Source organism: Brienomyrus brachyistius, unplaced genomic scaffold, assembly GCF_023856365.1.
Source record: "Brienomyrus brachyistius isolate T26 unplaced genomic scaffold, BBRACH_0.4 scaffold67, whole genome shotgun sequence".
Taxonomy (NCBI): Eukaryota; Metazoa; Chordata; class Actinopteri; order Osteoglossiformes; family Mormyridae; genus Brienomyrus; species Brienomyrus brachyistius.
This window is the reverse complement of record NW_026042342.1, coordinates 56747-74419: the sequence shown is the minus strand read 5'-3', so window position 1 is coordinate 74419 and position 17673 is coordinate 56747. Positions and strand designations below refer to the sequence as shown.

The 17673-nt window shown below is 48.5% G+C and overlaps 1 protein-coding gene across 1 annotated transcript; it reads right to left on the bottom strand.

Annotated features, from left to right (window-relative positions):
- Positions 1-3245: 3245 nt before the first annotated feature.
- Positions 3246-13561, bottom strand: LOC125725457 (SERTA domain-containing protein 2-like). Its single transcript, XM_049002385.1, has 2 exons — positions 12843-13561; positions 3246-7085 (listed from the first exon to the last, which is right to left on the bottom strand). The coding sequence occupies exon 2, from the start codon at positions 7079-7081 to the stop codon at positions 6077-6079; it is 1005 nt and encodes a 334-aa protein (XP_048858342.1). The 5' UTR covers positions 7082-7085; positions 12843-13561; the 3' UTR covers positions 3246-6076.
- Positions 13562-17673: the final 4112 nt, after the last annotated feature.

Genomic DNA, 17673 nt, shown 5'->3' with positions numbered 1-17673 from the left:
GTCCAGATGCAAACCACAGTGTTTGGAGCCCAACCCCTTATGGGGAATGGATCGTATTCATTCCAAATTTCTGAGTAATGTAAAATGCAGGGGTGATTGCTCATACTCTCTGTTGAAGGATGGCTTTTCGGTGTGTGGGACAAGAAGTAGCCGATCCTGTAGTGAAAAAGGAGGGAAAGTAAAGGCACAAATATCGGTCGCGTGCCGAGATGCTCCCTGCGAAGTACCTGCAGCCCGTCAGCAGGCAGGTGGGTCCAGGCTGCTTTGCCGCGTTTCACTCTGACAACAAACACATGGTCTCTGTGCGCTTTCTGTGATTGTTAATGGGGAGCCGCCCACTCGGAGGCCGCGCTGAACAATATCGCCGTTGAAGTGCCGTCGCGATGTGAATCGACCGCATCCGACGCCCACTGGCTGGCTCCCATGCCACGGCGTGCCCGAATGGCTGCCGTTCCTGCTGACCCCCCCCCCGTCAGTTTGTTCTCTGTAAATGAGAGTGACCTTTGAGAGGCTTGGGGACAACATTCCTTAGTCCCGTATTTCCGGAATGAGACCGCGGCTCTGGGATTTAACGGTCTGCTTAATAGGAGAGATGGGTCCAGGTGCTGCTGTAGCACGAGGTCTCCGATTGCACGCCTCTGAGTGATTAAATCTAACTTTGGCATGGCTCCACACTGATACTGCATTTGGAGAAGCCAAAGTTCGGTAAAGATGTGGGATGTGTTCTCTGTTAACCCACACAGGAAGTCAGTGGTTTGCGTGTAGTTGGGTTTTTTTTTGTACGGAGACAATGACTGTGTCATTCAACTGTAATTTATGTCCCATCTGAGCCATTAGGTGTGAGGTGTATGCGGCATTTGGCAGTTAGCCAGACAGGCCTAACCTTGAGTCGGATATTTGCACCATGACGAACTAGTGGCTCGGGGGGGGGGGGGGCATCTTTGCGACGGACCTGAATCTCTTAGGTGAATGAGATCCTAAGCGGAAAGGTTTCTGTGGTTTCTGCCATTTCTGTGCTGTGAGCTATATGCAAAACGGGGGAAAAAAAACAATGTGTCAGCAAAAGTGGAAAGATGCGGAAACTGGGACAATAGTAGCACCATTTAAACTGGTTGGGCTCCTTCGGTTTTCCTCCAACCCAATCCACCTACTACATTCTAGCGAGTAGAACGGGAAGAGGTGCCTGTTGGTGATATAGAGATGAATTAATTTTCTTTTTATTACTCCTGCAAAACGGTGTCACAGTGACACGCAAGATGCATCACTTGACCAGTAGATTTCTGTTCTTTTGAGGCTGTGCACATAGTAGCCTGCAGGGGCAGCAGAGAGCCCGAAGTAGCATTACGTAAACCTGTTTCTCCCGAATGCGTGCTGACAGAAGCCAGTGGCTGGAGAAGGTGGGAGTGGCTCATATCACCCGGTGCTGCTAGAGGAGAACATGACTGTTTGGAGATCAAAGGCTCAAAACAAACCTGGAGGGAAGGGGAGGGCAACTTGGGCTCCCTGATAGGAACAGCTGCAGGAAACTCCTTCTGCCCACGAAAGCATGCCTGTGTTTTGTATGTCTGTCGATTGGGCGACCAATTTTGGTACAAAAAAAGGGATTCCCGCCTTATAAATATGGTGCTACTTTATTCCCCGAACAGAGTTAGGAAGTAGTATGGGATTAACCCTGCCCAGCCCCATTCCAGCTCCATGGAAATTCCCTTGGACCTTTCATCTCCAGCCTGCAGCCACTTAAGAGCCTAACAGTAAAGCCCCCACATTCGACCTCCATGTAAATACACACACCTCATTCCTCTGTTTTTTTCAGTGCGTGTTCGTTGCCGCATGCTTCGTCCTCTCGGCCTTAATAAAGGTCTGTTGATTAATCCCCTTTTTCCAAGCAATGGCTGACGCCGCTTGCTAACGCCAGAGGACCTGCAAGCGAAGCAGACACTATGCCTTTGCAACACAAACAGCAGCATCCAGGCCATGAGATTCTCCATTTTCTTTCTCCCTGCATTAATATTTAAAGGACATTGTGGGGGAATGGGGGGGGGGGTGGTCCAGACTCCCTGGTATTTATCTGTCTCGCAGTACATGCTTCATAGAGGGGGTGTCCCAGTTACCTACGACATTGGCAGGCTCACACCAGCACAGAGAGTACTGAGCCGCCCTCGACTGAGACCGAGCAGTCGTTAGGTTCAGTGAAGGCGCACATCAATGATATAATTAAAACCGTCTATTTGATGAACAGGCCGTTGGAATTGTGCCTCCTATGATTGACCACTGTCGAGTCCTCCTGATTCCGGAGTGAACTCTGGGCGTCTTCCCTCCAGAGCCTTCCCCCCCCCCCCCCCCCCCCCCCCCCACCTCCCTTTCCAGTCAGGCGTGGCTACGGTAACCGCGCTCCCAACTCGGTTTCCATGTGAACACAGCATCTCGGAGTCCTGCAGGCGGACGTCAGTGTAATGAGAGGTGACGGCTCGGCTGCGTCCCCCATGCTCACTCGAGCGTCTCCGGCTGAAGACGCGCTAAGCATCAGCCTCAGACGTTTCACCGATTACAGACCCACAGCAATGAGAAAAAGGAGGCGTTTGTACAAATGAATTACGAGGGTGAACAGAATACAGCTGGTTATTGAGTTTGCTGGGACAAAAAAAAATTATATTTGTGAAAATACAACTAAACACAGCTAGAGTAAGAAAATATTGCTATGCGTCTTGTCAAAGATGTACAGCAGACATCAAAATAATTATACAAGCAACTTGTGACTTTTATGACCATTTCACAGATGCTCGCAAACCCACAGTAGCAGGTCGCTGTTCTGTTATTAATGCTGCGCCTTAATGTGTTTGCGTGTTCAAAAGCGGGTTTTGCCCCCCCCATGCTGTCTGAAGGAGGAATGGGAGAACACAGCTGCAAAAAAAAAATACAATGGACATACAAACATGAGGTCATGCTCTGATAAAACCACCCCCTCCCCCACACGCGTTCTGATGGTATGCCAGTGAGCTAAAAATGTCCGCTGGTGTGGACACGGCGCCCAAAATAGATTCCAGGGAGCAGTGACTCATGGGTAAGAAAAAAAATAAAAAATAGCAACTGTTGACACTGGTAGCTGTGCATGAAATGGGGGAGGGGCGGATTTTAATAATGCAGATAGAGAATGGGACTGACCGGTGTGTTTTGACTGCCATTTTGATAAAGAACCAAACCACTGTTAACACTCTCACTTTGGAAAATAACTGCAATAAGAGTCATTTACTTTATTTTCAGTTTATTGTATAATATAAAACTACAAAAGTAAGACTGCAGCCGGCTCACTCACTCACACACACACACACACACACACACACACACACACACAGACATTCAGATACACACACCTCATGATAAAATGAGACACACACACTACAGTCCATACCTTGGTGTGAATACAGTAATCAGTTTGACGTTTTTTATTCACTTTCCATTTTGGATGAGTATGTAATATTGCATAGACAAAGCCGCAGCTCAAAAGGTCTGTGGAAAAAAAATACAGCCTCCTTTTTCCCCCAGCAGAAAATGCCCCTTTACACCCAGCAGGGCGAGGTCTGTCCCAGTGCTCTCCATTCCCCATCCCCCCCCCACTCCGCCTGCCCAGGATGAGTATGTTTACATGCCTCCAAGCCTCTGGAAGAAAAAACACTGAATCCATCTGATGTGGATGGTACAAAAATCGTGGAATTTTTGGCATCATTGACGGAAGCATCCTGACATTCTGGCTTTGGAACTCGGAGCTCTTAAACTCCAAGGAAAAACGGCGTGTCCGCTTGATAGAGACACTCGTGCACACGTCCTGGACTGCTCACTCACACACACCCACATCCCCACGGGTCTAGGACTGAGTGTTTTTACTGTGACCTGGTACAGACCTCACAACCTCCCTCAACAACTCAGTAAAAATCATATGAAAATAAAAGGTAAAAATGCACAGGAAAAGCGCTCTCATAAACATAAGCCCCCACAAGTTACATTCCTAGACGAGTACATTCCTACCTTACATTCTGCAAGCATTACAATCCATATGTTAGCATCACATTAAAATAAATATATTTACACAGGAAACAAATAATAAATAACTTTTAAAAATCACCTCAAACCAAAGACATTGTTACTGATTTTACATTCAGGAATCAATCTGTCCACCTGGTTCTCTCCTGGTCACTTGAGCAATCTCTCAGAGACGCAACAGGTACTCCGATTTACCCCAAAATACAAGTTGCTAGTTTTAAAGATGACTATTTTCCCTCCATAATCTACATGAATGGCTTTGCTTCCATCAGGGATGAGGTTGATGTGAACGTGTTTAAAAATTTCATAGAAAAATACTATATTTAATAAAAAGTTACTTTGATTCTCCATGCCTCTTCTGCACTTGCAGTCGTGCTGACTGACAGCTGCTCGTAGGAACCTCAGTGCCCCCCCCCCCCCCCGCAAAACGTCGTAAATTTTCTCGGGACTAGTGGGGGGACACTATTTCAAGCCAGTAACGGCCTGATAGCGCATCTCAGGCGTGTCTTAGGCTCGACCTACACGTCTGCCGTGGTCTCAATAGCGCTCCAGGGCGCCTGCGCCCACTGGGTCACTGACAGCGCCCCCTTCTGGTCGGCTGACCACCTGACCTCCTGTTCAGCTAGAAGCCGCCCCAGACAGGGTTAAAGGTTAGTGACAAGGAGAGAACAGGCGATGCTTCAAACGGACAAAGCAACAGCATTTCAACGAAACTTAAATAGGAACATCAGACATACAAAAGCCATATTAGGTGGCCACGGGTCCAAGGCAGCAAACACACCAAATTATCCAAAGCTATAGATGCAGGAAACACCATTTGGCAAAAAGGCTGCATACATCGACACGCCTCTGCAGAGCTACACGCTCGGGGATTGATCGCTAAAACACAACTTTAAAAATGATTTTAAAAGAGAAATAAACTGTTATTTGGTGCAATGGTAAAGGGTGTTATTCATGGAGCATGCATGGGGGGGAGACAACCATGGCGAGTCCGTAAGGACAACAGGCATCCTCCCGCGAACATGTTCCATTACAATGTAGCGAGATGAACAGTACTCTCTCAGTCAGTGTCGGCAACGTATATTACAGCTGATGTCATTTCCTGTGGTAACTCCTGTCTAACGGAAGTGGAGTCACCGTGAATGTAAACCGCGTTTTTTTGTAAACTGTACATGTTTTCCCTTTGAGTTCATACTTTACTGGTCAACTACTACCTTTATAAAATAATTGAATCTTTTAGAAACACGTACAATTGAATCCAAATGTCCATTGGGATGTGAGGTGGATTTGGGCCCTACTTTCCATCAGATTGTTTCTTTTTTCTCTCACAGTGATTGGTTAGTTCGAGTACTTATTGCCGATTCGACATGTATGCGACCCAATGAAAAGTCCCTTTCGGCCGGCGGGTGAGTGATGAGGCGACGCCCCAACTGAAACCACTGGCTTTCCTGGAGAACCCCACGTGCAGAAACTCACGCACTTAAGAGAAACAGAAAGTTCCGAGAACACGCCTTATTAAAATACTTTCAGGATGAGTAGTAAATTCTGCACTTCTGGTCTTTCAAAAAAAAAAAATACAGTTTGTGTAAAAATATTTTAAAACTCAGTGAGACTGAGCCGGTGTGGACAGCGCTGATGGACCGGAAACGGGATCTATATACAGGAGGGGAACATGACAACGGGAATCTCCACGTCACCATTTGTGCTTAAAAAAGGGGGTATCCTTTGCAGCCATAAACTGGCGGGATTGCCCGCAGGTTGCCGTGGAAACCGGGGGACGGACCACAAGCCGTGGGGTGGTCAGAGGCAGATGAAGGCACTGGGATCTGCTAGAAGCCGCCTGATGGTCGCTGCATTGAGGGTCTCATGGAAGGGTGGGCCAATGGCATGCACAGTGTCGTCAAGCAGCCCCTAAGGGGTGCCGCCCATCACTTTCTTACTGTGTAGAAAACTGTACAAAAAAGGGCACTGTCTATATTTTCTTTGTTCTTCTGAAATACATATTTATATATTATTTTTTTGTGAAACGCTGCTGAAGTCAGGAACCCACCAGGACTTCCATGATGTGGTCCAGCTCGGCCAGGTCCATTTTGAAAGGCTGGCTTGAGGAGGCTGAGGCCGGACTAGTGCCAGAGCCGCCATAGGGCGACAGAGTCTTGACCAGGTCGTCCGCCGTCATCATAGGGGCAATTTTGGCGGCGCCGGTTCCTGAGGCGGAGGTGCACGCATCAAAGTCATACATGGAGGTGTCGATGTCGGCAAACAGGATGTCGTCCAGCGCCAGGTCCGTGAGGAAGCCCGAGGAGGAAGAGGAGGTGGTGGATGAGGAGGAAGAAGAGAGCGGGGCGCATGGGCTCACGTCGAGGCTTCCAGGTTGTGGGTCTGTCGCCATTACCACCCCCCGGCCGTCAGGCTTTCTGTCTTTCAGGTCGCCCCCTACAGGGAGCATGGGGGAGAGCAAGAGCCCCTGAGGAGATGCCCCAGGAGGGGGGGAGGTAGTCGTTGCGACGTCGGGACACAGCTCCTCAATTTCGTCCAGGGCAGAGGAAAAGCCATCTTTGGAGGGTGATAGGGAAAGGGTTGGCCTGGAGGGGGCACTGTGGAGGAGCAAGGTGTAGGGGGAGGGGGAGCTGCAGAAAAGGGAGGCATCAGCCTCCAGCAGGGAGGCGGGGGTGAGGCAGGTGTCTGGAGGTGCCAGCCCGGGTGGCGGAGGAGGCGGCTCGCGGAACCCCTCGTCGGCAGGGTCCTCGGGGGGCGGGGAGGCGGACAGTGGGAGGGGCAGGGGCTGGGCCCCACCCTCACGCCGCAGCTCGTCCTGGATACGCCGCAACATGTTGTTGATGAGCACACGGCGCTCCAGGCTGGGCTCGGCCGCCGCCCGCGGGTGGTACAGCTTCATGAGCGACATGTTGAAGATGGTCTGTCGCTGCAGTGTGTAAGATGCCTTAGAGGGGCCCCCCCCTCGCCCCGCTGCCACCGCCGCGTCGCCCTCCAGCCCGTCATCGTCCTTATCGTGCTTCCGCTTTGCCCCTTTACCCAACATATATCTGTGGGACGAAAGGAGAGTGAACATCATGAGAGTGACAGCAAACAGAACGAGAGCAGTCAGAGGCAGCAGAGTGATTGTCATCAGAGGGACCACAATCAGAGTGACCACTGTCAGAGTGAGAGTCATCAGAGGGACCACAATCAGAGTGACCACTGTCAGAGTGATAGTCATCAGAGGGACCACAATCAGAGTGACCACTGTCAGAGTGATAGTCATCAGAGGGACCACAATCAGAGTGACCACTGTCAGAGTGATTGTCATCAGAGGGACCACAATCAGAGTGACCACAATCAGAGTGACCACAATCAGAGTGACCACAATCAGAGTGACCACAATCAGAGTGACCACTGTCAGAGTGATAGTAATCGGAGTGACAGCAAACTGGGTGAGTTGTCAGAGTGACCGCAATCAGAGTGAGTATTGTCAGTGACCATCATCAATAAACAACAATATTAGTGACCAGTGATCAGTGACTGGTAATCAGATTGATCCCACTGTAATCAGCCTGATTGGTCATCGGAGTATCAGTAACAGCGGACAGATAATATTGTAGCTATAGTAATTAATAAATAAAAGTGAACTCCACAAGATCTGGATCAGCTTAATATTATGCTTTAAAAGATTCATGGGAATTAAGGAGGGTTATTCCCCAGAAAGAGGACCCCCCTCCCAACCCCGGTCGACATAAGAGCAATAGAAGCGCATCACATGCAGGCAATTCAAACGATATTTGGCAGGATTAAGAGCAGATAACCTGAAACCTGTAACACGTATTTAAAAAGACACAAAGCAGCATGGCCCACGGCCCGGCCACATGTCAGTGAACAGTAAGCTTATATTTGCTATTTAAACCATTCATTTTCATAGCAGTCAGGCAGCTTGGACTGACAGAGTCACAGGGTTTACGCAGAGTGACGCCTCCGTGGGTCACGCGCGCAGAGAAGCCGCCCGGCGCCGTTTCTTGGAAACCAGCTCAATTCCTCTCAGCGCCGTGACTCAAAGCGCGCTGGTGAAGACAAGCGTGACACATGGAGCATAACGGACAGCGCGTAACGCACAGCGCGCAACGCACAGCGTGTAACGTCGCCAGCCGCCCGCTCCGAGTGTGACGTGGGGCACCGGATCCCGGTCCCGTCGCAGCGGGAATGCCGGCGGTACCGCGTCAGAGCCCGGCAGAGCAGACACGGCAAAGTGAGTCAGGTTTCGGCGTGGCCCCGCGTCACATGACCGGCATTCCTGGAACGGCGGCTACAACTGGACTCACGAGGCGCTCTCACAGACGTGTGGGATGTGTGTGTGTGTGTGTGTGTGTGTGAGAGAGAAAGAGAGAGAGAGACACCGTTTCTGTAATTATTACATCGTGGGGACCAAATTTCTCCACAATGTGATAAAACCTGTAACGTTTTACCTTTTGGGGACATTCTTTGGTCCCCACAAGGATAACCTCAATTTTATAAAAATCCGCAACTGCAATCAAAACACGAAAAATGCCATAAGCCTTGTATTTTGTTTGGTTACCTGTGGTAAAAGTTTGGGCTGGGTAGGGGTTAAGGTCGTCATTGTTGGGATTAGAGTTTTCCCATGGAAATGAATAGACAGTCCCCACAATAATGAATACAAACGTGTGTGTGTGTGTGTTGGTGTGACAGAGCGAGTGAGAGTGTATGGATGGATGATAGGTACACAGACAGATGGACAGGCAGACAGACAGAGACAGGCAGACTGTTAGTTAGATGGGTGAGGAGTGCAGCCTCTCCGGAAGCGCAGCGGACCGGGTTGCCTGTTGCCATGGCGAACCTCAGCTGAGAATCCACCCAGCAGGATGATGGGAAGCCAGATGGGGTTTGACAGAGAGGAACAGTGCTGCTTCTCCCCCTTCCTGCCCCGCAGAGCGCCGGTGCCGAAAGGACCCAGGCAGACTCTTGGGAAAGGGGACCTCGGGCGTAACATCCGAATCCGGCAGGGTCGAGCGTACCCCCACCGAAACCCGCAATCCACCAGCAGGGGGCTCCAACCGGCGTCTGCCTGTTCTTCAGGTGACGGGCTGTACGACCGTGACCCCGTGTCTCTGGTGATTATCTAAGCAAATTCTCACTATCACAACATGAAGAGACTGCATGCATCCATCCATCCATCACTGTGTTTACAGTATAGCATTGTGGGCACCTGGAGCCTATCCCAGGTACCACAGGGACCAGGGCAGTGGATACAGGTCTGCATCTGCTACTCACTAAGTACTGGGCAGTAGTCATGCAGATGATTAATGTACTTATTTGCCTTCTCCCATGTTTAATAGTACCTGGGGGGGTGACTTAGGGAGGCTCACGACCAGATCCACAACTGGGGCCTCTCATAGCAAGCCACGGAATAAAACTACCAGTGACTTTTGAAGCTCCACCCGTGACGCTCCATGGCAATGCCGCAGAAGCTTCCGGATAAAGATCCACCATGAGACCAGCAGCATGCAAGCTCTAAAAGTGATGAGGATGGTCGACGTGCTGTAACCAAAATCCGCTTCCTGTGGATTGAATCCGCACCGTCTCACACATGAGTCAGTCTCCCGTTACGGCGAGAGCATGTCTGGGGGACTTTAAAACAGGTCGGACAGGACGAGCGGGAGGACGAGCGCCAGGACGACAGGGGATGGGAGGGGCGTGTCCAGCCCAGTTAAATGAGAGAGCGCCACCAATCACGCTCTTCCATTAGGGATTTGCCTCTAAAGAGAAAACCTCACGTGTGTTTGTTTGGGAGCAGCACAGGCCGAAGGATCGATGAATTGCGCTGGAAAATTCTAGTAAGGGGGCAAGGGGAAATGGAGCCAACAAGCATATCCCAATGAGATTTGGAACTTCGAGACACAACAGAATATAACCAGTGTCCTTTTAAGGTGACTGGGAGGCAGGGTGTGTCACTGTCATTGGCTGTGACACAGCAACCTTCTTCCTGCTATTAAATATTGCACCTTACGAAACATTGAAGGTGGTGCAAATATGTCCACCACTCTCAAGTTATTAGAGGGTGTCTGATTCATACCGACGGTCTGGATTCTCATTGAGATGGCAGCACACTAAGGTGTGTAACCTTTCAGGAGTGTGTCACTCTTGTGACAGCCGCATGCGGGGCACCCCAGACGACACGTGTACAGCAGGTCACCAGATTGATGCCGCTTCCCCCTAGTGGACGGACTGTCAGGATGGCGGCCCGGTGAAGAGAAGCATGAGGCCAAAATAACCCATCCGAAGGCTCAAGACTCACTAAGTCAGATGCCTTAACTAGCAGTGTGGGCCAAGTACATCGCACTCAGAATGTCATTTAGCTTTTACCCAAAAAGGCAGCATATTCCAGAAAACATCAGAGCCCCCGGATAAGGGCTGGCTTTACTGTTACAGCACACCTACCCCACAAGAAGGTGAATCCCAATCAGATTGAACCAGAAGCAAAAAACAGGCCTGATAAATCGATGAATATAGACAAAGGGCAATAAGACAGATCTCGTAACGCAAACAGGAAGTCAAGTTTAATTCACACCTACGTAAAATTCCATCTTTACCCTGGCAAATCTCAAAACGCACAATGATTTTGCTTTACGCAGTCAGTTTTGTTTTACGGCAGCGTCCGAAGCGTCTCCTCGTCATGTGTGTTCTGGCGAGGGCAGAACACGTACTGACATGTCGCACGTCATCCATCACGTGCCGCGCCATTCCCCCAGGCTCAGCATCAGTCAGAAGCACCCGCCCCATTCAGGTGATCTGGGAGACACCTGACTCATACCAGCCATGAGCGGGCTGCCTCCTTTAGGTCCTGTACTAATTTTCTATAAATGCGATTTTTTTTTTACAGTTCAGTATTTCCACAGAAAGGGACATAAACAGGAAGTGACATCACTCCCTCTATGCATTTCATACAGCCCATATGGTCATGTGACGGCATCCTCACACTCGGCACAGATGCTACTTTGACTTGTGTCCTGTCTTTATTCATTGTATTTTTTTAATTTAATGTCCCAATGACAGGAGAGGGCTTGAGAAGCCCAGCAGGTCATCCCAAAAGATCCTTGGTTCAAGTTATGCCCAGGTTCACTGTGAAGCACCTTGTGATTGGGCATAGTACTGAGGGAGGTACCAACAAATGTAAAAGCCACATACAGATATTCAAATGAAGAATCAAGGTTTCAAAACAAAATGGCTCTAGATGCCAAGAGAGAATAATGTTTGAATTGACTCCAGTCCCAAAAATGGTAGTAGTGGTGGATGCAGAGACACCTGCTCCGAAAAAACATGGCACTGCAGCCAACCTGAGTGACCCCAGAGCTCGGCCCGGTGAAAGTCCTTCGTACTGCGGGGTTACTGGTTACCGTGTGTAACTGCCAGGTTACTGCTTCAGCAGCTAGAAATCAAGCGCCAAAGTAGAACAGCCAGCGAGTGCTGCCGGTTTGCAGCTGCGCCTTCTGCTTCTGGACCACGCTCCCGAAATCCGATCTCACTACGCTCAGGCAACGTGATAAAGTTCTGCCGCGCAGTGCTGGCCTTTGACAGACTCATAACACAGAAATCAGCCGTCTCAAATAACGAATTACATATTTATGAAGCTCTGCCTTACGCTCAGCGCAAACGGCATTTATTCTCGCGCAAAAAAAAATGTATTCGTCATAAGCGGTTTCGGCAGGAAACTATCCAAGGGAAAAGGGGAAGGTTAAAAAAATAAGCACATCACTACTAACTGACTTGTGGAAGGTGTACTGACCCACTGGTTTAACTGGCTCGATGTGGTCTGAGAGCTAAACGAAACGATATCGACAAATCATTGAGCCAGAAGCACGCCAGTCGTTTGATGGCCCCCTTGCAAAAGGTTCCGATTTGACTTCGCTATATATATTAAATCACATTTCTAAATTGACCTTGACATACCTGCTACGGCGATTGTGACCTGAGAAACTGGCTGGTGTCTTTTGCTTGATTTAAAGAGTACGGACACTGTAAGACGGGCCCGTTTAATTCAATTCAGCCAGATCTGATCAGTAATATTTCATACATATATAGTATCATATATCATACAAGCCATTTCTTATATGTCACACATGTAATTAATTAATCGGAATTCGGGTAGACGTACAAGGGGGATTTTTAGGTGGCTGCGTTTAAAATCATGACCAGCCGTATCTCTTGATCTGAGCGGCTTCAACAGCCCGCTTAGTGAATAAGGTTAATGACAGACAGACATCCTCCTGCCTCCACGGAGTTAAATGTCACCAGGCGTGGGAGTGCGCCGCCCCCGCCCGTGGCACGGGGAAGGGACCACCAAACTTCATCTGTCAGGACGGCGCGCCTTCATCCATCTAAAGGGTCTCAAACCAAGCAGCTCAGTAACTTTGTCGGCGCGGTGGCAGAGTTGCCGGAGGGAGATCAGAGGATTGAGAAGGTCAGCAGTATGATGGAAATGCACCCAAATTCACATACATGGCCACAAAGTGTGAAAATAACACGTCGCTCTCACGATCACCCGAAGAACAGTTTGCTTTTTATTAAAAAGAATCATAAAGTATGATTTCCGTCATACAAATCCTCATCCCATTTAACTGGCTACTTACATAAGATCCTATACCCAAATGGATTAATTTCTATCACTTTCCCGATTTAAAAAGTGAACTGCCAGACGAGCCAGTGGAGGCAGATGCCAAACTTCCATTAATCTGTACAGAGCGATTATACGACGTATCGTCGTATTCCGGCGTTTAAACTAGTAACTAGTAACTTACCAGTTTCAGCTCCAGTCGGCTCTTTAAATCAAGCATGGGGCTCGCCGTCCCGCTGACAGAGCTACGTCCATCGCTAGGAGCACGCATCGAACCGAAACTCCTCAAATGGTCGCTCGCACTTTCATTTTAGCTCGATTGAAAGGCATAGCAGTCCGCAATGGCGCCCAATGAGATCCCGACTCGGCTGGTGTGGCCGCTGAGAGGCGAGGCGCCGCTGCTGCTGCCCTGATCCAGCAGCCGCTCGAGGGTGACGTAAAGCAGAGCCGCTGCTGCGCCGAGAGACGGCCGGCTGTGTCTGGCTGCGCCGCGCCTCCCTCTCCCTCTCCCTCTCTCTCTCTCTCTCTCTCTCTCTCTCTCTCTCTCTCTCACTGGCACACAGAAACACAATCGCACACTCACCCTGCCTGCTTCCTCCCTCCTCCCCCACCTCTCTCTCTCACTCTCTCTCCCTGTCTTTCTTCTCTTTCTCCTTCTCTACCTCTCACTCCCTTTCTCCGTCTTTCTTCTCTTCCTCCCTCTCCACCTCCGTCTCCCCTCTCACTTCCCCTCCCTGCCTCATTCACTTTCCCCCCAGTCTTTTTCTGTCTCCTTCTCCACCTCTTACCTTCTTTCCCTCACTCCCTGTCCACCTCTCACTCTGACTCGTTCACTCTCCCCCTTTACAGCTTTCTTTCTTTCCCTCTCCACCTATCTCTCACTCTCTTGACTTCTTCACCTCTCACCCACTCACTCCCCCTCCCACTGACTCACACTCTCCCCCCTCTACCTTTTCACTCACTCACTCACTCACTTACTCTCTGATTCACTCTCTACTCCTCTTCACCTCTCTCTCACTCACTCTCTCTCTCTCCCTCTCCACCTACACTTGGCAGCTGGGACCCAGCAGTTGCTAGTTGCAGCCAGCAAACTACACACACGCTGCTACTGCAGATAAGTAGCCAATAATATTTGATTTGTTTCTGGTCTCTCATGGGTTGTGAATGTGCCTTTATGAAAAGGTGCAAAAAAAAAAACACGAAGGGAATTTAACTCTTTTTAAACGGCTCCCTGCGTCTGATGTAAATACAGAGTGAAATTGCAGGCTCTAGTGACGAGGTATATCCTAGCTGCCCACACGTCCGAGAAACAGCACCACAGTATGTGTCAGCAACCGCAAATATCTGAGTCGTTCAAGTTATTCAACAATTTCGAGTACAACATTTTCCTTCCCTGGTTAAAAATAATAATCTTAAAGCATCACAAATTAGACGTGGCTTTTTAAAAGGAACAAAAAATGCACAAACGGTGGCCATAAAGGCGAATTCGGATAAGAAGTGAGGGTGTAGCGTCCTGGGCGCTGAACAAGGTGTGGCCCTTTTGTACCGAAGCGTGGCACCATCTCTTCTGCTGGGGGCAGACACGGTCTCTGCAGGTGCCTCCGCAGGCGGCCTAGGCAGGGTCGTGACAGACGAGCCCTCTGCACTGCCCAGCTCGAACAGTTCACAGAACGTTCCCTGCAAACCGGGGGCATTGACATCCTGGAACATACCACTCCCAGCAGGGGATGAAATGCTGTGACTGCAGGAATCATGCACTTAGAATAAGGGAGGGGGTGATATGGGTACAGATACGTAAACGAGTGTTATGACTGGTTTCAAACTAAACTGGAGCGCTTCATACTGGTATTTCTGTGATACAGGACATCCGCCGTTGCTATTAAAATGACTAACTGCCTTTATAAACGTAGAATATATCACTGCTGCCTGGTGAGTGAAATCAAGAGTTCATATGTATCTTATTCTATACCATAAAACCTTATCTGTTTATAAAAATCACCCGTATGTAGTATGGAAAAAATATATACATTTTAAACTATTTAATATTGTCACTCTTCCTTCAGTATATCCTGTTAGCCCGTAACCTTGTAATGGGTGATCAATAAAAGGATCAACTTTCTCTTTCAGGAAATGGCTGACCAGTAGTCCAGTGTAATGAGAGATAATTCTTTAATTCATGTCGTGGTCTTCTATCCTTGCAAGCAGCTGGACTCGAGGGACGGAGTTTGAAGGACTGGACTGTGACGGCACATCTGTGCCGTGGTGTCAGATAAATGCAATGGGAAGAAAACTGGGACAGCTTCTTTAAAGTCAACATTTTCGCAGAATTATGCTAATGAGCCAGATCACATGTCGGGCTGAAAGAAATACCCCCTTACAACTAAATCGGACATTTCTAGTAATGATATTCAAATGCCGATTATGAAATAGGCCAATAATTATATGTACTAAATCAGTTGTAGCCTATATCTCGGGAAACCTAAGACTTCATGTAGGCAGGACTATAAATGTATACTGAAAAAAACTTCATTTAGAAAAGGTATGGTTACACATCTATGGTGATTTAGATTTTTTGGCAACATTATGCAATTAAAAAGCAAAAGAAGAATGTTTAATCTATGAGTCAAGCTACTTAAACCAGAGTCTTTGTATCCTACGCGAAATATACTTCTGAGTTAAAATAAAGTAATAACTATAGCTTAAATAAGGATCCATATCTAGCACCTTTCATATTAAATACAGGGAGGTAAATTAGGTTAACTAGGTTAGCAATATGACCCAACAGTCACAACTGGGCTAAAATTCTGCACATGCGTTGGTTCTTAAACACCAGAAGTGAGAAACGTCACCGGTAAAGTTTCACAGTGAAACCAGTCTGGCATGAACGCAGCTCTTTGCTTTTTCGTATATGAAACAGGACTCCCGACTTTCTCCGGCCCGCGAACCAACCCGTCCTCATAAGTATCCGCGCATATTTGTCACCCTGCGGAAAAACCGGTCCGACCGGTACCTTAACAGCACGGTGTTGGAGAAACAACGCTGCAGCGGCCTCTGCCACGGAGCGCATCCGAGACAGAAACCGCACGCACGGAGTAAACCATGAGCTGCCCTCGGTTATGGACTCGGATCGGCGGTCTGGAGGTAGCGGAAGCGCTTCTGGATATCCAGCCGGTGGCCTGAAGTCTGCCGGATGCCAGCTGATGTGCTGGAACCTTCTGTTCCTTGCATATTCAGGTCCTCCTACCCCTGCAGAGGTTCTGAGCATTTTGCCAAAGTTTGCTTAGCTGAAGGATTGTGTATCGGTTTTGTTCTCACACGTTTCTCCCTGCGCATTCGGCAGGGACATTTCAGCTGCCGTTTCTACACCTCATGTACCCTTGCCGTTTTTTTCCATTATTCTTTACAGAAATAACAGATGTGGGAGTAACTTATACACTTCTGTGCTTCTACGACTTCTGCACGGTGCCAAGAGTAAAAAGCAGCTGGCAGAACCAAGCCAGGCATACCCGTCTTCTCGCCTCACTGGCCAAACCCGAGCCTTGGCTGTCAGGGCGCATTGTGGGGGGTTCTGCTCTCTTACGTCACTCAGCCAAACTCAAAGACATCTGTTCGGCAGCGTTGATCGTTAACCCGGGGCAACGCGGATGAGAGAGGGATTGGACAGATGGTGAAAATAAAAGAGGGGGACGTTCAAATAGTGATCACTAATACCACAGGTGACGCCGCTCGCTTGTGTGCGTACCTTCTGCATTTTGCCCTTAAATATTAACAAAACTCCACAACAGCCTGCCCACCTTCACAATTATATAGTATAATATCATTAAATACTACATGATGTGTAAGTTGTTTACAGGGTTGCCAACTCTCGTGCATCTGGCGTGACACGCGCTTTCTGACTCTCACGCCCACGCAAGAAATCTTAAGGCAAATCTATATTATTCCATTAGAAACCTAAAATTAGATATATCAAAAGCTTTGGGGTAGCTTGCAAACCCTACAGACTATTTACATGATAATAAAATGATACATACATGCAAATGCGCGTGCCCGTGTGTGCAAACTTGTCTCATTAAAAAATCTCACTTCAGCCAGCTGACCAAAGTTAGCACCCCTGGTTGTTTAACATCTACGTCACAAACGGGGAAGTCCAGTTTCCTAGCGCAAAAGATATTTATTTTTACCTATTGCTATATCAAAAGTATGGTAGCAGTGAAATGTGGCAGTACATATCCTCAGCTACAAGGCTTAACTCAGAAGAGGGTTTCTTTCTTCCGCCAGAACTGACAGACTAGGCTTGAAAGACTTTTAATGGAATTGTTGTAAATTTCCCTCTTTACTACAGTATTATGGTGTCTGACGTAACTACATAATCCATCCGGTGAAGGACTGTAGCGAGCCTGGAGAGGAAGTGCAGGGTACAAGGCAGTGGACACCCCGGATGGGATGCCTGTCTACCACAAGGCACACAATCACACGCTATGAGAAGTTTTAGATATGCCAGTTTACCTAAAGCGCAAGTCTTTAGACCATGGCAGGAAACCTGCGTGAATATGGAAAGTCATGCGAAGTCCACGCGCACTAGCGCTCGCCACGTGCTACCCCGGGCCGCTGACCGTCCTTAGGTTAACATGAATAAATAAATGCATAAAATTGATTTGTGACATTATCGTATAGTCTCACGGCATGGCTTTAAAATTGGCATGTGAAGCCTGTCTCCTCTACGTTTTTAATTTGGATACGTTTTACGTTTGGATAGTTTAAATACATACGTATAATGGAAAACCGCACTGTAAGTATTTCCTTGAACTTATTCATCGCCACACCGCGTACAACCTGTGCACCGAGAACCACGCTACATACACGGACGGTATGACGCAGCAAACTTCCACGTTAAGACTGGATGCTGCAGCCCTTACTGTGTTCAGCCCTCGTTCGCCATCACACTGGTAAAAGAAATAGATTGATTTGCGTGGATTTCGGCGGCACGTTCGCTGAAATTGACATAAAATCAGATA

Bases quoted from the DNA above. Each gene is read 5' to 3' on its own strand.
- LOC125725457 (XM_049002385.1), bottom strand. From the start codon at position 7,081: ATGTTGGGTAAAGGGGCAAAGCGGAAGCACGATAAGGACGATGACGGG.